This window comes from Gossypium raimondii, chromosome 10 (assembly GCF_025698545.1).
Source record: "Gossypium raimondii isolate GPD5lz chromosome 10, ASM2569854v1, whole genome shotgun sequence".
In the NCBI taxonomy this organism is placed as follows: Eukaryota; Viridiplantae; Streptophyta; class Magnoliopsida; order Malvales; family Malvaceae; genus Gossypium; species Gossypium raimondii.
Window position 1 is genome coordinate 15,132,285 of NC_068574.1, and position 21,548 is coordinate 15,153,832.

The 21,548-nt window shown below is 31.4% G+C and overlaps 1 protein-coding gene across 1 annotated transcript; it reads right to left on the bottom strand.

Moving 5' to 3' along the window:
• Positions 1 to 5,762: 5,762 nt before the first annotated feature.
• On the bottom strand, positions 5,763 to 6,632 carry LOC105778583 (transcription factor HEC3). The gene is given in 2 exon segments (XM_012602303.2): positions 5,763 to 5,941; positions 5,943 to 6,632. Coding segments are annotated over 2 exon segments (720 nt in total). The 5' UTR covers positions 6,597 to 6,632; the 3' UTR covers positions 5,763 to 5,875.
• Positions 6,633 to 21,548: the final 14,916 nt, after the last annotated feature.

Consider the following 21,548-nt stretch of genomic DNA (forward strand, 5'->3'; position numbering starts at 1 on the left):
TCAATTGTTGCGACGTCTTCGCCTGTCATCGTGTATCCGCCACTCTCTCATCCACCGGTTGTGACGATGAGCGACCCTTGTAAAATAGTGATGCGTGCGGTGTTTGGGTCACTATAGGCGTGAAACCATAAGATGCCTCAAATCTCGGGTATGTCAAAAAGGTACTGGGCATCAGCATCGCCATCGACTGCTACATGGGCATTTGTATTGGTGGCGGTGGGTAAGTTGACATTTGTCCCGACACGGGGTTTAACATTGACATTTGCATAGGGGTGTAGAATGCAGGGGATGCCGGTGGAGTGAAATATGTACACGTAGGAACAGAAGAACCAGTCACGTACATCGATGGTTTGTAGTATGTGGTGTTTATGAATAAAACATAGGGTTACTTAATTGAATGCGAATACCTGAGCCGAAGTGACCTGGATATTGTGCAGCTATAGGCAGCGCAACTTCTGTTGGAGTGTATGACGAACTCATCTTGCGATTGCGTCATCTCCTAATATGTTGTTGTGGTCGATGTGACCTATTCATCTGAATTTGCTAACTGCTCCTCTCCGGTGATAGCAGATATGACTTACCGACAACTTTGAACCATGGCAAGTAATCACCAATTGCGCTGTGTCCGCTGAGAAAAATTATTCGCGAACGGGTGTGGATTCCATCCTACGATCCCACGTCTCGATGTGCTCCTCGTGTCACTTTGACCAGTCGGTGTTGTCCTTCCTTCACATGTTAATCTTATGTAGATCTTTAAGGTTTTACGGTGGCGAGGAAATTCGTTGCCTTCAACCGAACTGCCGTAACACCCTGTTTGTTTTGTGTATTTTCACTATCATATACACTATCAACGGCACCTTCGCGTCTCACATCTGTCGATTGCATAACACTTCTGGTAGGATGCAGGATATGACATCAGTGTCAGCTACGATATCTATTCAAACTGAAAAAGTAAAATTGTAAATATCGTTATTTATGAATTTTTTTAACAATCATTACTTAATTAATATAGGTTCAAAAAAATATGTAACTAACCTTGGCTTCCAATCGTTGATCTAAGAACAGCTTAATATTTTATAGATCATCGGGCACTCCCATGTAGCTCGACCTATGGTTCCACCTGTACAAACGATATGTTAGCCGAAATGTATAATAATGAAAATTACTGTACAAACTATGTATTTGTTAGTAAATAATGTTTACCTCGTCATCAATGGGAATATATATGGGTTGGTCACCTTGGGATGTCAAAACGATAGTCGCCACCAGGTCTACAACTGCAGCAGGAGCAGATAACCACCGATCGATGCCGCACTTTGTAGCGTGGCCCGAAAGATCTCCCAGTATAATGTGAATAGTACGGTAGATACCTAACTTAGTTTCTCACACTCATTGAAGTCCACTAGATGTAGTAGCCACCTCGCGTGCACCAAATTTTGAGATTTGTTAGGCAGTAAAATGCCCCCAATTAACCTCATGATGTATGGTCGGGCATATTGTTGTATCACCTCCTTCGTTCAGTCTTCAAGGAGCTCGTTGAAATTAACCTTCAACCAGTTCATCGATATCCAACCACTTTCGAACTTGTCCGGGACTTTCCCCAATAGTGATTGGTAGATGGTCACTTTGCCTGGAATGATCACAGATCCTGTGATAACTGGCCCATCCACTGTCAGACCGAATTATAGCTCTACGTCTTTAAGTGTGATTGTACACTCGTCGCATGGAAGGTGGAAAGTGTGTGTTTCGATCCTCCATCTTTCCACCAACGTGTTGATTAGTTGCAAATCAAGTTTGCAGCCCCCGGACATGCGAGACGCATGTAAGAACCCAACCGCTTGCAAGTATCTACGAATTTCAGGGATTGTAGGCTTTCTTATATTATGGATGAAGCCTTCCAGAACACGGTCATCCGTCTATTTACACAATTAAAAAAATTATAATTATAATAAAAAAGAATTAAATTTAACATTATTGAAATTAACGAAATTTAAATTTTGGTCTTACCATTGCTAATTGGGCAGCGGAAATATGCTTATCGTCAAAGTGGATTAAGGAAGTGACCATTCGTGAGAAATCGATTTAAAAGAATAAAAATGAGATAATTAAAAAAAATATTATTTTTAAATAAAAATATTGAAAAATATTAAAAACGAGAGAGGTGAGAGACTTGAGAGTGTTAGAGAGGATCTGAGAGAATTGAGAGAAGGATGTGAATGAAAAAAAAATAAAATTTGAGGGATATTTATAGGGTTAAAAAAATTAGCATTGGGTGTATTTATTTATTTATTACCTTTAAGAAAAACGTTAAAAAGCCGTTAGAATCTGACCGTTAATTGAAATACACGATTTCCAACTAAATTGACCTAAAACCTTAATTAAATTTAAAACGGACTTAAAACCCTAATTTAAAAAAAAACGGCACATAGGCATTATTTTGCCTGTTTCATGTCTAGAATTGTTTACCCAAATACGTCAAAAATGATATTCTTACCCTTTTATTGGTTTTGGTGGTATATGTATGCATGTAGTTCCCTTCATTTGCTTCCCTCCTAAACACATTATCGATAAATTTCCTTGATAAAGTTATTATTAATTGTCGTTTAGTTCAATGCAGATGGTGGCGATTGGCTTTACTGTTCTTTTTCTAAAGTTTCAATATTGCATTGTTACCCGTGCAAAAAGGTGGTTAAAAATGAATGGTTTAATTATTTAGTTTATGTTTGTCTCTTTAGAGCCATATGAGTAGTCTCCTGCTTCTAAAAGAGTGTTTATGAAGTTGAAATCTTCATATTTCATACTCAAGTGTCACATTTTGTGTCAGGGAGGAATAATGAGAGGGGAATGGAAAATGAAACCGATAATTGCGAAAGAGGAGGATCACAAAGCTGGAGTAGTTTCGATGTTGAGAACGATGCAAGACAAGCATTGCAGGATTTGTTTGGATTCTTTGATGGTGATAGTTTGTTGGAACAAGAAGGGGGTGATGATTCATTTATTGGTGTTGCCAGTGAGTCAAACAGGAGGGATGAGGGTAATGCTGTTCCTGAAGACCTTAGTTTGGGCTTAGAATCGGGACTGGTCACAGGAATGCAATTCAAAAGAATTGATGCATTAATTGAGCAGAAACAAGTATGGTTTATTCACGGTTGGAAATAACTTGAAAAGTTTCAAGAGAAATGCATTTAAATGGCGGCAGTAGGGAATCAATTTTGGTGAACAAATTCAAGATGGAAAGGTTGGAGTAATTAGGCAGCCTCTTCCCAAAATGGAACTTTTTTATTGGGCTATAATCAAGCCTTTTGTGCCATCTGGATCATGTGGTCTCTAATACAACATTCGTTGGGTTTATGGAGCAAGAAAATGCTCTTGACGCTACGGATACTATTTTTCGTTTCTTTATATAACAAGAAAAACTAGCTTAAACACAACTCATATAGCTGAATTCGGTATTTCTAATTGAGTGAACATCTACCTATTTTTGGTCCATCTCCCATGCACCCACTCAAAATGTTGAATGTAAACTCTCTCATTTCTTTTATATATTTAATATTTTATTATATTTTATACAACACTTGTCATCACCTTAAATTTTGCTTGTAGAGTAAAAATTTCACCAAATATTTTTTTTAGAAAAAAGAAAATTATTCTATACACTATGTTTTTTTTAGACTCTATATGAAAATTTAACAAGCGTATTAGTAAAAAAAAAAAAAAAAACCACGGGAGTTAGTTGAGATGGCAAGGGCCTCTCCTACCTTAACTAGTGGTCTAGAATTCGATCCTCACCCTGGGTATGGAGTAGGTTTAAAATTCGTGGCCAACATCTACCCTTTAATGGGCCTACAGAATGCGGATGATTAGTTACTGGGTTTGCTCTAGTGGATACCTTAAGAAATAAATAAAAAATAAAAAAGAATGATTTATTTAATAATTTCTCAAATTATTAACAAGTTAATTAATGTAAGAATAGGAGCTTTGATGGACTTGATAAGTTAGTAGTTGATTTGTAAAATTGAAGGTATGTTTAGTTTCAATTTTATTTTATTTCTTTTAGAAAATGAAAATAATAAAAAGTGTTTCTTTGAGAAATTTTTAAAAATCAAAATTATATAAATTATTTTTATAATTTTCATTAAAATTACATTGGAAAATTAGAAAATTTTTAAAATAAAGAATTTTCAATTTTCAATTTAATTAATGAAAAGATGTAGGTTCAAATACCTATAAACACCAATATATTTTTCAACAAAATCCAGGTCAATCCATACAAATGTAAGCTTTTTAAGTTTAATTTTATATTTCTACTATATTTTCATAATTTCATTTTTTGAAACAAATTTTATTTTCATTTAAGAATAATTTTAAAATAAAAATAAAAACAATCTTTTATTTCATTTTACAATTTTAGCATCAATGCACATTCTTACATTTTTTTTCATAATAATTTCACTATGCGGATGAAAATATCTTCTTTTCGTTTTCTTCTTTTCTAATTAAAGATGAATTAAAATAAAAAAGTTATAAATACAATCACAATTACAATTATAAATAATACATACACTCAAATATACTCCAAGTCGTTATACTCTTCATATATTTAGAATTTAGTCTCTTTATTTTTATTTTAAGAATTTGATCCCTTTACTTTTTTAATTTAAAAATTCAGGTGCTATTGTTAATACTATAAAACTATTTTGTTAAATTTTGGTATAATATGTTGAAATAAAAAAACTTACTTAGTAGCTATGTAACAAAAAAAATATTGCAATGTACCTGAATTTAATAAAAGAACTTTAATGATATTAACAATTGAACTTGTATTTTAAATCTAAAAAATTAAGGGACTAAATTTCTCAAAATAAAAGTAGAAAGATTAAATTCCAAATGTACGAAAAGTAGAAGTATAACTTAATGGAAGAACTATTATCACCTTTTAAAACTGCAATTTTGATGTAAAAAAAAAGAGAAGAAAAATACATTACAGTTAACTTATAAAATGGGAACCAAGTCCATGTATAAGTAAATAACAGCAGATGGAGTTGTAGAATTAATTAGTTAGGGTTTGTGTGAGATAATGCCACATTTTGTACTGGTGTATACAAAGTTATAATGAAATATATAAAAAAAAATCAAGGTATCACATATACTCCTTCATTAGCAAAAGGTATAATATAATAAAAACATAAAAATGTGTATCCAAATGAAACCCCGTTTTCACTAAATCTCAAATGTTAGGTGTGTTGAAGTTTGTAAAAATCTAGGGTTTAGGTGAACAAGATGTACTGTGTATTGTCCATGGTTTACATAAGAATGAATCATGTTTTACATAAGACATTTCTGAAATATAAATTTGGTTTAGATAAGTTGGGCATAGAAGTGGGGAGCCACAAGAGCCCAAAATAAGAATAAAAGAAATATATGTATATTATATGCAGAAAGAGAAGGGAAAGAACAATGATTTCAAAAGCATTCTCACGTCACAGTTTCATTCCGGGAAAGACAGTCGGCCAAGCAAACTAATTTCCGGCCAAATTTAGACACTTCAGTTGCCTTGTTATTATATAATTTATATATGGCTCTGCGTAACTCAAGCTAACCGTTATGATTATTCGACCCTTCAGTCAACAGAATCCTAACAAACCCTTTCTTTTTCCCCACACTCCATCGCCCTCTCTAATACCTTACATTATTATTATATTTTTGTATTTACGGATATTAGGCATTGAACCTCGAATTGGTTGCACAGGGGGGTGATAAAGACCTAACCTAACTAGGTTAAGCTTCAGGTTCTATAATCTTAATATATATATACACACCCTCTTTAATAGTCTTCACTAATAATATTATCATTAATACAGAAATTACATGTTGATTAAGTCAGGAATATAGCTAAGCCATTAATCACTAAATTTACCTCATGATTAAAGCACAAGGGGTTTTCCCCCGTTGCCACCAAAAGTGAATCCATGCCCTGGTTGTGTCTCCGAGGTGGAACCCAGAGGTTTATTTGGTGCAACTTGCCACTCCACAGGGTATGGTGGTGGTGGTGGTGGCGGCTGCTGGTTATCATTGGATCGTTGCAACTCCAGAATCTGCCGCTTCAAGAACTTGACATATCGGATAGCTTCGTCCAGCATTGATGCAGTGTCCATCTTAGTGCCTCCCGGGACAAGTCTTTTAAGAATTCTGATCTTTTCGCTTATCCTCTCGCGCCTGTGACGAGCCGCCACGCTCTGGGGATCGTCGCTGATCCGCACGTTGCGTCTCTTGGGCTTCCGGATGGTGGAAGGGTCGATGTCCACGGGCTGCATCGCGGCGATCTTGTACAACATCTCTTTCATGGCGCTTAACTCTTCTTCTGGTTCTTCCCCCTCTTCAACAAGGTGACCTAGTTGGTCATTGTGATGAGTCGAGTAAACAGGTGTTGCACTAGGTAGGTGGGTGGGAGTAGTTGAGGTGGAGAAAGGGGTTTGAAGAGGGAAGCTCGGCCAAATAGGGTTCAAAGGGAGTTGGTCATGGAGGATATGGTCATCCATGGGGATTTCAAGATTCCAAGTGTGGGTTTGGAGCTTTAATGCTGGATTGATATCCATCAAAGTGAGTGAGAGAAACAGCTTTTGGGGGTTTTCTTTTCGGTGGTGAAAGAGAGAGAAAGTGTCCTCAATGGCTTGTGGAAGTGGTTTGCACTTATTATATTAACACATTAAAGGGTTACCCTTATTTCTATAAAAGAGCCAATGCTAAAGGGTTTGGTTATTGGCAAAAGAAAACACTTCTTTGGTGTTTCTGTAGCTTTAAGAAGCTTGGATGACCCATAAGTCATAACTAAAGTGTTGGGAAACTGAGAAAGCATGGCATGGGGGTAATATGAATAATTAATATGTCAATATATATGATACAACAACATGCAATACACAATATTAAAAACTAGAAAATTCTTTGGGAAAAGAGATTGGCTAGAATTTTTGGATGTATTCTTAGTTGGATCAAATGATGGTGAAGAAGAAGGGGGTACTTGAGATTTTTCTTTTCTTTTTCTCACAACTACACGTCTAGCTAGAATCAAACAATTGAAATTGCATGAACCTACCTAGTGAAGCTAGCAGCAGGCTTTGCCAGATTTCATTCTTTTTCTTTTTCCATCTTTTACGTCAGACCAATCCTTGTCAAGCACTGAAATTTTAGGGGTTTTATTGATTAGGTGTTTGGTTTTTGGATATATGAATTCTCTATGGTTTTGTGAAGAGTCCCATTAGTTACGTGTACCATGCATTAGTTTTACCATTAACCTTGTGTTCATTCAAAGCATTCACATGTATTCATTGATTTATATTCTCACAATGAGTCGTTTCTTAGACCTAACCCTACTCCATTACCCTTTTCGACTCTTTCGATACGGCTAATATATGTGTTAAAAAGCATGTAATTATCAAATATCAATGATTAGGGGACCATTTATATTCATATTCATCATTTTGCTTTCTCTTCACATTATGATGCATTTCTTTTTCATTTTTGGTGCATTTGGCGAAACTTGATCACTGATATTTCTGGGATCAGCCAACGGCTTTTATTACATTACTAGACTTAAACACTGGGGATTTATTTGTTTATTGTACAAAGTAAGGGTGTTAACCACTACTCAACAAAAGTAAAAAGTGTTTTTTTTTTATGTCTATAACATTAATTATTTCGGGATTTGTAATTGTCTCGCTCAACAATGTGTCTTCAAGGTTCAAACATGAGTTCTCTCTGAGAGCGAGCGCAATGTACCTTACCACTCCACCCAGCACTTATAAGTAATTTACATTTATTCAATTAAATAAAATAAATTTGAACTTGAATAAAATTTATTAAAATTATTATTTAATTAATTTTTAAGTTGTAAAAATATAGTTTTTAATAATGACATTAAATCTTATGCTAATATATCTATACTAATAATAACGGTATTGATTGAGTTTGTCTCACAAGTTAATTGGTTATCATCTCAATTTTCACAAACTAATTTTTCTACCAGCAAAAACATATCACTATCCAATCTAACACTTATATTTAAGTATTTTACTAATTTTGTGTCACCCTTAATCGGGTCACCAATTTAGTTATGAAATTACGTAAATACCTATTCTTTTAAATTATAATTAATATTATTACATAACACTTTTGTCTTTTCATACTTTTATATCACATTTAAATAAAACAATTACAAATTACAAATCCAAATATTGAACACATGTTTAATAATATCAAAATACAAGTTCTTTTATCACTCTACTTATATTCATCATTAAATAAAAGTTAAAAGAAAACATTTTAATATAAAATATTGTAGGTGTGACAAAATCTAGTATGGATAATATCTTTGAAAAAAAAGTCAACCATTAAAAAGGAATAAATTTGGTACACTACGAGTAAATATTTTAAACTTTACAAACAAAGTCGGAGTTCACAATTTTCATATTGTGGATATTAAAAAAATATTTAGAAAAGGAAATTATTTGGTACATGTTAGTGGAATTTTAGAGTCCACAAATAAGATTATGTGGTTGACAAGTGTCCTATAAAATATAGTAAATTATTAAAATATATACTTAAAAAGAAAAGGCACATAGCAAAATTTTAAAACTGTTTATAGAATAAAAAAATACACTCCCAATATACTAAATACTAACCCTTTAAAAAAAGAGACCCATAATAATTTTTAAAATCGGTTGTAAAATGAAAATACTACCATTATACCAAATAAAAAACCCATAACTTCCCACTTCCATCTTCCACTAGAAAGATCACAAATAATTTTTGGCACCCACGTGTAGAATGTAAGAAAAACAATTTTCTTTTAAAAAATTAATTTACTTTTCAAAATCTAATAATTTAGAAAACATTATTATTTTAAATTAACTTAATATTTAGGTTGATGAATTCTAGTTTTACATTAAGAAGGTGTGAATTGGTGTTTGAAAATTTTAAAGGAAAGAGTTCAAGACAAAAATCAAAACAAAAAGACATAACGATTTATAATAATTAGACCTCAAATATCTACTTTTATTATCTTAACTTACCGCAATTAAGGATTTTCTTCAATTTACTTATTAGTACCTTTTTAAGACAAAGTATAACTTTTACCCAATCTTTATCTTTTGAATTGATAAGAAAACACCACTACCAAATTAAGAAATAAAATAAAAAGGAATGATAACCTCTCAAAGGCTAATTTACAATGTTTAAGCTCTCTTAAATATAAGTAGACACTTGAAAGGATGGAAAGAAAATAAACCCCAAGTGTTTACAAGTGAAATATAAGTATAACAAATGAAAGATTTGGATTTTTACCTTTTTAAACTTTGTAACCTTGTTTCTTGTCTCCATATGAGTATATACTCAATGATTTTGGAATGTTTAGAGCCGTTGGAATAAGTTTTTAGTTGTTGGGAACATTGATTTCGCACATTAATGTCTACAAGTTTATGTCTCAACACATCACTTGAAAAAGTAACCGTTAAAAGTAGTATGTCTCAAGATATCAAGAGCATGTCTCGAAATTGTAGCTTAGAATTTTTATGTCTAGAGACTTTTGAAGTAAGTCTCTAGACTTTGCTCCACTAAAGCAAAGCTTTGCTTTGAATTTCTATCTCGAGACATATAACATTATGTCGAGAGGCATTATTGGGAATCTACAATATTTTAGCTTAAAATGTTTTTAAAGGATTGGGTAAACTGCATAAGGTAAGGTATATAGAAATTTATTTTAAGTTTGAAACACTTGAAAATAAATTTATATGTGATGAAAATAAATTTTGTAAATTTTAATTAAGAAAATTTTAAAATTTATTTTATTATATCAAAATATCTAAAAATCAAAATAAACTCCTTTTAAGTATATAAATAACCAAATGTATAAGCAAACGGAATATGAAAATAAATCAACTTCAACATGCCGTCAAATGTTGGACGCAAAAGTTCTACAGTAACTAATATGTATCTTACTTTTACATATATATATATATTATATCATAAGATCTAAGATTAATGTTGACGTGGATAGTTTAAAATGACGACATTTGGTATTCTATTATCAAAATTATTTTTAATTTAATACGTTTTATTAATTTAATTTTAAATAAAATTAAAATCATGTTTAAAATTTATTTTTGTTACAATTAAACACGTCAATTTTCCTATAATAATATTTAAAATTTAAATGGTGATGTGAGTTCACACCGTGACAACTGGCAGTATTAGTTGCATGTTACGTCAACATGTTTGACTATTATAAAAGTGGAATCATTTTATAAATTTAAGTTCTAAATAATAAAGATTTTGATAATCTTTATCCCTCTGGTTTAATTATTAGGTTGTTTTTGTTTTCCTCATTTAATTTTAAAAATATTTATTTTAGTTACTAAAATTATTGAAATTTAATATTTTAGTCACTCTTCTATTAATTCACTAATGAATATTGGCGTGGCCTTCTTTTATTGGCATGCTAACAAATTTATCTCTCAATATTTATAGGTTCTATCAATGTGGTTCTAGTTCTAAAATATTCAATAAATTTAGCCTCTAACTTTACACATTATATCAATTTAGTCTTAACTTTTTAAATTATTTTTAAAAAAATTTAAAATAAAAAACATATTTAAAAGTTCATTTTCGATAAAAACACATAAGATTTTATAAAAATATTAATAAATAGATGAATATATAATTTTTTCATTTCCTAACATGACGTTTCTTTATTAAAATAATAATTTTATAAATAAAATAATTTACGGGAAAAGAACCATTAAGAAGACTTAAGCAGAGTCATTTTTCCTTCTTATTTTTTTCAACATTAATGACAATTATATTCAGGTTGGGTCAAAAACTACAACTTAAGGTTGAAAACTGTAAAAGTCTAAGTCTTTAGGTTGTTACTTAGAATGAGTTGTCATGTTGGAGGTTGTCTTTGATGGCCGGTATGATTGATGATATATATAGCTGAGGCTGAGGTATTGGAGACTCGGTAGGTGAAAGGCCATGTTGACAGCTTCATAATCAATTCCTAGTTCGATGGTATAACGATGAAAGATGTGGAAATTGAAGAGTTCAAAATAAGGGTTATTAGTGTTGATGGTTGTCGGTGAAGGTCGTGTCCGTCACTCAAAAAATTTGGCGAAGACTAAAAGATAAGGCTAGACATATAATAAATAAATTATTATTTATAAAATAAAACTAAAAGAAATGAAAAAGTTCGAATTTGTTCAAGTCTTATGGATTTTTAAAGAAAATTATTTTATTTAAAAAATATTATTTTAATGAATAAATTTCATGTTAGAAAAAGAGAAAAATGAGTATTCATTTATTTATATTTTATTTATGTATTTTTAATAATTTTACATGTATTTTTATAAAAAAATGAACTTTTAAATCATTTTTATTTTAAAATTTTAAATTTTGAACTTTTAAAAATCTAGACTAAATTGGCATAATGTGTCAATTTAAGTGTTAAATTTGTTGATTTTTTTAGAATGAGGACTAAATTGGTAGAATTTATAAAATAGGAAGCCTAAATTTATTATTATGAAAATAAAATGCCACGTCAATATCCATTAGTAATTTAACCGATGAGTGATCAAAATCTTAAATTTCATTAACATTAGTGACTAAAATAGAATTTTAAACTTGGGTGAACAAAACAAAAACATGCTAATAATTAAGTGACTATTTATATATAGTTTACCTTTTAGCATATTACCATAATTAATTTTTTTTCATTCAATATACAGTAACTAGTTTGCATACCTATGTGGTGCACTGGCCAATTGTATGTATTTATTAAAATGCATTTAATTATTTTTATGAATCTATTTAATTTTTATTATTCCAAAAGTCTATTCTATTCTATATATGATATAATATGTGTATGTATGCTATCATATACATGATAAATAAATCAAATAAGATTACTTTTTTTCTTGTTTTTTATTCAATGAGTTCGATAAAAATAAATGTTATATTTATATTTGATTCCTAATTCAATTTAAATTAAATTATTATATGATGTGAATTGTAATTAAGAGTGAGATATATAATATAGCAATTACATTAAATTGATTATTATATAATGTGATTAAATAAAATTACAATGTTATATATGTAATTAAATTAAGTTAATAATGGTCCTATAATTATAGGCCAATAGTTAAGAAAATGTTTTGAAACTCAAAAACTATCCTAAAACTCAGTTTTTCTGTACCTTTTATATATTATATATATATATATATGATTATAGCATGTAATTATATTATTTTGTGATTTGTGATAAGATTTTAGATTTAAATTTTAATTATAATTTAATGCATCATATTTAAAGTTGTTAATTATTTAAAAGTTTATTATTATTAGTATTATTAGGGTAAACTATATAGATAGTCACTTAATTATAAAAAAATTCATTTTAGGCATCTAAAATAAAAAAATTGTAATTTAAGCACCCACGTAATATAGTTCAATTATTTTGGTCACCTTCATTGAAATCACAAACGACAAGATGACATGACAGTTAAAAATCAATATAATAACAAATTTAGCCCTTAACTTTTACATATTATATCGGTTTAGTCATAATTTTAAAAAATTAACCCTCAAATTTAACAAATATTCTCAATTTAATCTTAATTTTAAAAATAAAAAATAAAAAACTTAACTATTTCCAAAAAATATAATAATAAATCTAAAAATATATAAAAATAAAAAAAAATAATTGTTGAAAAAATATATAACAATACAAAAATATTTTTCAAAAAATTAATAATAAATTTAAATTTTATATTAATATTAAATAAAATAAAAACCCTCCCATCCCGTCTCTCCTCCTCCCTCACCGTCCTTGTCCCCTATATATTAAAAATGGAAACAGCTTCAGCAGCAGAACTCCAAACACGACTACTCCAGAATCCAAACGACAAATACTTTAACCCTGCATCAAAATCGGAAACTCAAGGGAACCCCTTTAGTTTGTGGCAATATATCAGAACTGGCCTAAAAACAAAGTCTCTTTCTAAATCTAAAACGAAAACCCCTATTTTACTTTAACCCTCGCACAAGAAACACACACCAAGGTGAAGTGTTCAACCCAGCCCTCTCAGAAGGACAATTAACCCAAATGTAGCTTCTTCTTCAACATGTAAATCACAGAAAACCCAAATATAGATGGTTTCTGTAATTTCGAAGAAACATAAATATTGCATTGGTTTCATGTTTTATGTCTTCCCATCTTTCTTTTGAAATAAAAGCATTGGACTATGTGCATGTATCTAATGTTGCTTTTGTTGCAGAAACTTTCTTGAAAGCATCGAAGGAGGGGGCAGAGGGAGGGGGAGGAGGGTGGGGTGATTTTATTTTATTTAATTAATATTAATATAATTTAAATTTAAATATTTTAATTTTATTGTTATAATTTTTTTTTGAAAGTATTTATATATTTCTTTGAATTTTCTAGAACTAGGATAAAATTGAGAACATTTGTAAATTTTGAAGATGAGTTTTTAAAATTATGACTAAAACGATCATATGTAAAAGTTGAGAGCTAATTTGTTATTATATCGATTTTTAAACTATCACGTCGGTTTGTCTTTTATGGTTTTAACGGAGTGACCAAAATAATTGAGATATGTAATATGGTGCTTAAATTACAAACTTTTTATTTTAATTACCTAAAATAAAAGATTTTTATAATTAGATGATTATCTATGTAGTTTACTTTATTATTATTATTATTATTATTATTATTATTATTATTATTATTAACGTCAAGAAAATATATTTAAAAATTAGACTCGCTTTGAATATAATTAAAAAATAAAGTATATTAAAATTCATTTTGATTTTAAACAACATTTAAGTTTTAAAAACTATAAATCAATCAAAATCTTAATTAAGGATATGGAGGAATTTGGGGTATTAAAAAATTTTAAATGCTTGCACTCTTATTTATTTAAGATGGTGTTTAAAACATTATAAATTATTAGGGTATAAATTTAAATTTTTCAAAAAATTCATAACCTTTTGTTCAAATGAAGTTATTAAATATAAACATTGCTGTCTTGAGGAAGGTTTTGGGGTACAATTTTCACGGTGGATCTGTCAAACGAGGACTAATTTACCTATAAAAGCTCATTTTCAAGTATATTTACGGAAATGAGCTAATTTCTGCATTATTTACCAAAAAGGGCTGAGTTTGACAAAACACATCCACGTAGGAGCGTTTTAGGGTGAAATTTCCAGTAAATCGCGAACCTAGTGGAGCATTTTTGCCATGTTAGCATAAAACGTGCTGACGTGGACACGCTTTGCTGACGTGGCAAAAACGCTCCCCCAGGGGCGAGATTTTCTCCGTGTATTTGTGCCTAACGGATAATTTTTTTTACCGTTGGGGGGTCCAACGGTAAAAAAAAAGTATAAAAACCCTCTCCTATTATTTCACACAAATTTTCTTCAAAATTTAGCAAAAAACTCTCAGTTTTCTCCCTAAATTTCTCAAAGCTCTCAAAATTTCTCATTAAATTTCTCAAAGCTCTCTTTAATTAATTATTTCTTTTAATTTTCTTTCTAAATTAATATTATTTTTTTATAATTTTAAAAGTATTTGATTGTGTTAGCAATGGCTAGAGAATTAATTCGTCTCGATCATAAACATATCTCTGTCGAACAAATGAAAATGGTAAGAGTTAATTTTAATTTTTGAATATTATTTAATATTTTTTTATTTATGTAATTTTAATTAATTTGTATTTTATAATTTTTTATAACAGTCTGTAGATCGGGTGTTACAATGTTATATTCGTAATATGTTTGGTCTTCCATCACCGTTGATAGAAAATTACTTGAGGGAAGCGGGTTTTTGGCACGTGGCCACTATAGGCCGGGGGTGAAAGTTGGACCCGAAACTCATCAGCGCGTTAATAGAGAGGTGGAAACCCGAGACGCACACATTCCATCTTCCATGCGGATAGTGTACCATCACTTTGGAGGAAGTGCAGTTACAATTGGGATTGTCGGTGGATGGGTCCGTACTCACCGGGTCCGTTCAATCTACTGATTGGGGAGCTGTATGCTACGATCTTTTAGGTGCGATTCTAGATAATATTTACGGAGGTTGGATCGAGATGAGCTGGTTACGAGACACATTCCCAGAGCCGGGGAATAATTCGACTGAAGTAGAAAGAATACGATATGCTCGAGCATACATCCTTGAGATGATTAGAGGTTATTTGATGTCGGACTTGTCACGAAACGTCGTGCATCTGAGGTGGCTGCTGAAACTAGTTGATTTTAGAGCAGCTGACGAATTTAGTTGGGGGTCTGCCGTGTTGGCAACATGATACCAGGAGATGTGCGGGGCGACGCCACCAAATAAAACCAAAATTAGAGGTTGCCTATCACTACTACAATCATGGGCTCAGTTTCGCTTTTCATTTTTACGTCCTCGAGTGAACAACCCATATATATTCCCACTCATAACGAGATAAAATTTTTATTTAATTTTACAAGTATTGCATAGATTTAAAATAAAATTCTATACTAAAAATTTATTTAATTAGGTGGAACCATCCGGCGAGTTATGTTGGAATACCTACCACTCTTGAAGATATACGGCTACTATTAGACCAACGGTCGGAAGCGCAAGTAAGTATTAAATAAAATATATATAAAATAGTCGTTTCATATTTAGTATTTAGTATTACGTATATAACTAATACTTTTATCACGCTCATATAGTTTCAATGGACACTATACGAGGATTTGGCAATTCGGGTAGTAATTCCGGATGAATTCTTTCAAAATCCGACCATTTGGCATGTTTAGGTCCCATTGGTCAACTAAGCTACTATCGAGATGCACCAGATGGATAGAGTGTTATGATAATTTGGATTCTAACAATCGATTCTCGAGGCACTTGAGGTGCTCGATAAAGAGCATAAAATGGACTTACATCAAACGAATACGAATTGGCCAGTATTCTTCTCGAAATATATCAAAATTTGGGAAAATTAGTATGATCATATACCTGCTCGCGAACCAATCATCGTCCTCGAGTTAGTGTGTGCACCAGATTACATGCCATGGTTTAGGATCCATGACAAGCCATATTTGCTGTCGGAAGAGTAGAGGTGTCGGTAACTCCGTGTCGAAAGGGAATGACAGGGCCCTTTAAATCCAATGAGAAGGGATGATGACACAGACCCATCAATAACGCTCACACAATCACCAGGCCCAATGCCTCAATCGACGACACCCACAGCACAGCCCCTTCAGATTATGCTAGGTGTCCTATACCAGGTTGGAATGCATGGCACAGTGCATCTCCTTTCTCGATGACTCCGACTCAACCGACAATATATAGACCATCGACCCTGGAGGGATCGCACGAGGCACCGTCGGAGAGCTCATCTCATTACCAATCCCTATCGCCTTATGGGATTCAAACACCTCCGCTGTGGGTGATGCAAACACCTCCACATTTTTTATTCTATCAAGATGGTTCATCCTCCCAACACCCACAACCGAGCAACCACAACCCCCACCGGAACAACCACAACCTCCGCTGGAAGCTGAATCGACGCAATAGAAATAATGCAATATAGTTTTATTACAACAATTATCAACTATTTTGGTTTGGACATGATCAAATTGTATAACCTGGGTTCCTATACCATCCACACAACTTTTGTTGATTTATTCTTTCCCGAATATCCATATTATTACGTATTTTACTCGAGCAAGGTTGACCTTTAGGTTTACGACGCAATTCTCTATCCAGTAACAACTTAAACAGAGCAAGCGATACAGAAGGCCACTTATGTTTATTTGGGAGCGGTGGGAATACGTGTCTCTACACATTGTACATGTATTCTATTTTGTACACTTTGTCGACATATCTCATGGGATCCAAATGGAGTGTTGGGTAGGGGTCGTGTCTTCCTCTCGAACAACAGTAGATGTTGAAGTCGCAAATGTTCCATTTGGCAATAAAAATTGTATATATAACTCAAGATAGGGTGATCCATTAGCGAGATGAGTCTGCACCATCGCCTTAAAGCTACGACCACCTTTGATATTAAAATGAGTCATATGTCACAGGACCAATCGAAGCACAAAATCGATACTTAATAGAAGAAACCCTTATTGGCATCGTTCCAAAGATTTTGCGCCTAATTCTTTTACGAAATTCTGTCAAATCTATAGTCTGGTTAAAAACCATTCGCGTTGTGTTCTCTGATAAAAAAACAACGCCGTTCTCGGTGTCACGGACCTCACCATCATAGTAAATAGCAATACTAATACGTTCACTTATCTTCAATTTCTATTCTGCTTAGCCTCTCTAATTTTTCCTGCTGTAACTTATGCAACCTAAAAATGAAATTTGGTTCATTTATATCCTAAGGCCAAACATGAACTACTGTAGAAAAAGAGCGTCCATGGGAGCTTTTTTCAGTAATTTTGCTGACAGTGCATCCCGCTTGAAGTGTTTTTGACACTATTTGTTTAGAAATGTCTTCTCAAAATTATTTTTTCAAGAACTACTGTAGAAAAAAAGCGTCCACGTGGGAGCTTTTTTCATCATTTTTGCTAATAGTGCACCTTGCTTGAAGCATTTTTGACACTATTGTTCAGAAACGTCTTCTCAAATTTATTTTTTCAGGAACTATTGTAGAAAAAGAGCATCCACGTGGGAGCTTTTTTCATCAATTTAGCTGACAGTGCATCCTGCTTGAAGCGTTTTTGACACTATTTGTTTAGAACCGTCTTCTAAAAATTATTTTTTCAGAAATTACTATAGAAAAAGAGCGTCCACGTGGGAGCTTTTTTTAGTAGTTTTACTGACAGTGCATCCTACTTGAAGCGTTTTTGACACTATTTGTTCAGAACTGTCTTCTCAAAATTATTTTTTCAAGAACTACTGTAGAGAAAAACCAATATCCTTATTGTCAATATAATTTTCCTTAAACCCTAAACCTAAACACAATATTATTTAAAAAAAAACTAAACCCAAATTTAATTTATTTATTTAAAACCCATAAACCCTAATTTAATTATTTTTTAAAAAAGAACACTAAATCCTGATTTATTTTTAAAAATTTCTAAAACCCAGAACCCTAAATTATTTTAACAAAATCCTAAACCCTACAAACCTAACCTTAAATTATTTTAACAAAAACCTAACCCTAAAAACCCTAAACCAAAAAACCCTAGGGACTAAACATGCAAAAGGCCCTAACCTAGAAAAAACATGGAGCAAAACGCGCCATTGGGAGAGCGTTTTTGCCACATCAGCACATGTTGACATGGCAAAAACGCTCCCCCAGAGGCTCGATTTGTTGAAAAATTCACCCTAAAACGCTTCTACGTGGACGCATTTTGTCAAAATCGACCCTTTTCGATAAATAATGCAGAAATTGACCCATTTCTGTAAATATACTTAGAAATGAGCCTTTATAGGTAAATTAGTTGTCAAACGAGATTAGGAGAAAGTCAGAAAAATTTAAAAGCAAAATTTGGAAAGCATTTATTTTAACAATATTTTTGGAATTTCTTTCTAATGAAAATAAATCTTAGAATTTATAATAAAAATCAAGAAAAATTGGAAAGAAACACTAATATCACTTTTGGTTGGGGTGAATAGAATAGGGTTATAATGAAATAGAGATGTAATAGAATAAGATTATAATAGAATAAAACTATAATCAGTAATTCAATTGTTTGGTTCAATGAAATAGAATAGAGCTGTAATAGTATTATTGTGTTTGGTTGAATGGAATAGATGTTGTAATAGCATAAGGAAAAATGTTTAAATGACCAAACTACCCTTAGCAAAAATATTTTTAGGTAGATGATTATTGTTATTAAATTTTAATAAGATTATTATTAAATATATTTTAATAATAAACAATTTAATCATATTTTAATATAATTATTATTAAATAAAATTTAATAAAATAATATATAATTTAATAACATTCTTAATATAATTATTATTAAAATATGAATTAATAAAACTCATAATATATAATATTATAAAATAATATATAACCTACATTATAATTTTTAAACTACAATACATATTTAATGTGCTAAAATATCATTAGCGAAACAAATAATTTAATTATCTTCTAAACTAAAAAGCAAAATATTAGAAGTAATAAATAGCTTGAGAATTATATTTTACATCCAAACATAATGTTCATACGTTAACAAAAGTTACATGATGTCATTAGCTTATATGCCATAACCTATATGTTAAATTTTACAACATCAAAAAGTTACAACAATTTGTGGGATTCTATCATGTCATTATACCATCAAAATATTACATATACAAAAAGTTACCAAAACATCACCAACACAACCATAATTTTGAATGGTCAGAAAGAAATCTTCTCACCCATTCCAATCGCATAGAAGAAGGTAGATTAAGAAAATGAGCATTTGCATTGAATGGTCTGGAACTTTGCTCAACACACGATAGCGCTCATCCTCAGTTAATCATTCTACTTCACATAAGGTCGGATATAATTTTTGAGCACTTTCTTTGAATGCTCCTACTTAATTCAAGGCCAACAGTCCGTATGTTTTCGCCCAATAACATGAAAATATCAGTAATTGAAGTAGAAAATTGTTCACTTCCATCAGAAATCATTTTTCTCTTTGAAAATGTAGAACCATCTTGGTTTGGCTTCGACAGTTGCGATTGTGTAGTCGAGACATCCATCTTATCCAAGGAAACAACATTTTTGCATTTATGGTAATTGTTTCCTTCTTCAAGATTATTTGCAGTAGCTACATCCTCAACATCTATTTCTTCAACAATATCTGTAGCTATTTGAGCATCTTTCCCAATTGCTCGATCTTTTGCATATATGGAAGTAAGTTGGTCATAATAAGGGAAACTGTGATGTCTAAGTTGATCGATTGCTTTATGACTCTATAAAAAAATGAACTCACATTAGATATAAGTTTGGTCAAAACAAGATAATAAAGACAAGAAATAATTATTACACTTATATATGAGTTCCACACAGCATCTTCAGCAGCAACCATCTGCCTATGCTCGTAAATGATTGCCCAATCCCTTTTCAATGTCCTAATCCTTGATTCAAGATTAGATTTAGCCTTTAACATAGCATGAGGTAAAACTTTTTCTAACATTCTTTCTAGCTTATTTAAATAACCGGTCTTGAATCCCGAATTTGAATTATAGGTCCAAATATTGTACGAGTCGACCATACAAGAAACCAATGCAACATCTTCTTTTGAAACCCATTTCCTTTTGGTTCCTCAAGAATTTTGGGAAGAAGCACTTGATTGTGAAAAGCCAAACATAACTTCTTAAGAAAAAAATGCAAATTAAAATTAGGTTCGATATTATGAATTAGAAGATTGACACTTTATAAAATTATAACACATGACGAATCAAAAGAAAATAAATTGAAGTTGTAATTCAACAAGTCTAGTACAATACCATAAACAAGACAATTCAAATAACACCTAAGTTTTGTAAACTAGATACATGAAATAGCATAAACAAGTTAACCTTTTACAATGTTTTAATAAACCTAACTAATTTCTATATGCTTGCCATTCATAGAACATTTGATTAGCTAGTTCCATTCTCCAAGTAGCCCATATATCCGATGGATTAATATTTACGATATTCGGTTTATTGTTATCTATCACATTACTAGGTAATCCTTTTCCCAACTCTGGTTCAATAGGATCAGGACTCATATAGGTTAAAATAAAATCATGGAGCAAACAACATGCAATAATGATTCTATTGTACACTATCACAGGATAGAATGATGGACTCCTAAGTATTCCTCATCTATGTTTTAATAACCCAAACCATCTTTTACTAACATTGCCCACTGAAGCATGCTTCATATTGAAAATTTATTCTAGAGTACTTGGCCGGTAACCCTGAAGCCGCCCATTCAAATGATATATTTGTCCTCTAAAAGGCGCAAGAAATCCCTCACAGTTTCTGTAACCAACACCAACTTGATAATAACAACTTATAAAAAATTAAAAAAAACTATTTATCATGGTTAATTTTCCCAAAAAAGAATGATCTTAAAAATCAATTCAAATTCCTCCAATTTTGCACTTTGCCATGATGAACTTTTAGTCTATGTGTCCTACTAATGGCCTCTTGAAGAACCCATCCATCAGCAGCAGAACCTTCCCAACCAGGAAAAACATAAACAAAATGCATATCAAGTGTACAAACACTAACATATTTGTTGCTATGTCACCTTTTCGCGTTCGATATCTAGGTTTATCAACTGTTGGAACCCTAATCTTGATGGGGGTTCCATCTAAAGCACCTAAGCAATTCTACATCATATTTTTAAACCTCGGGTTAGGTTACTATACTTAAATTTAAATGAACTAAATTATGTATGAGCTATATATGGAACTCACTCCAATACCTTGGTTAATTTCCACCTTTGATTTGTAGAATTAGCTGTAATTGACTTTGCATTTTTAAATAGTACATC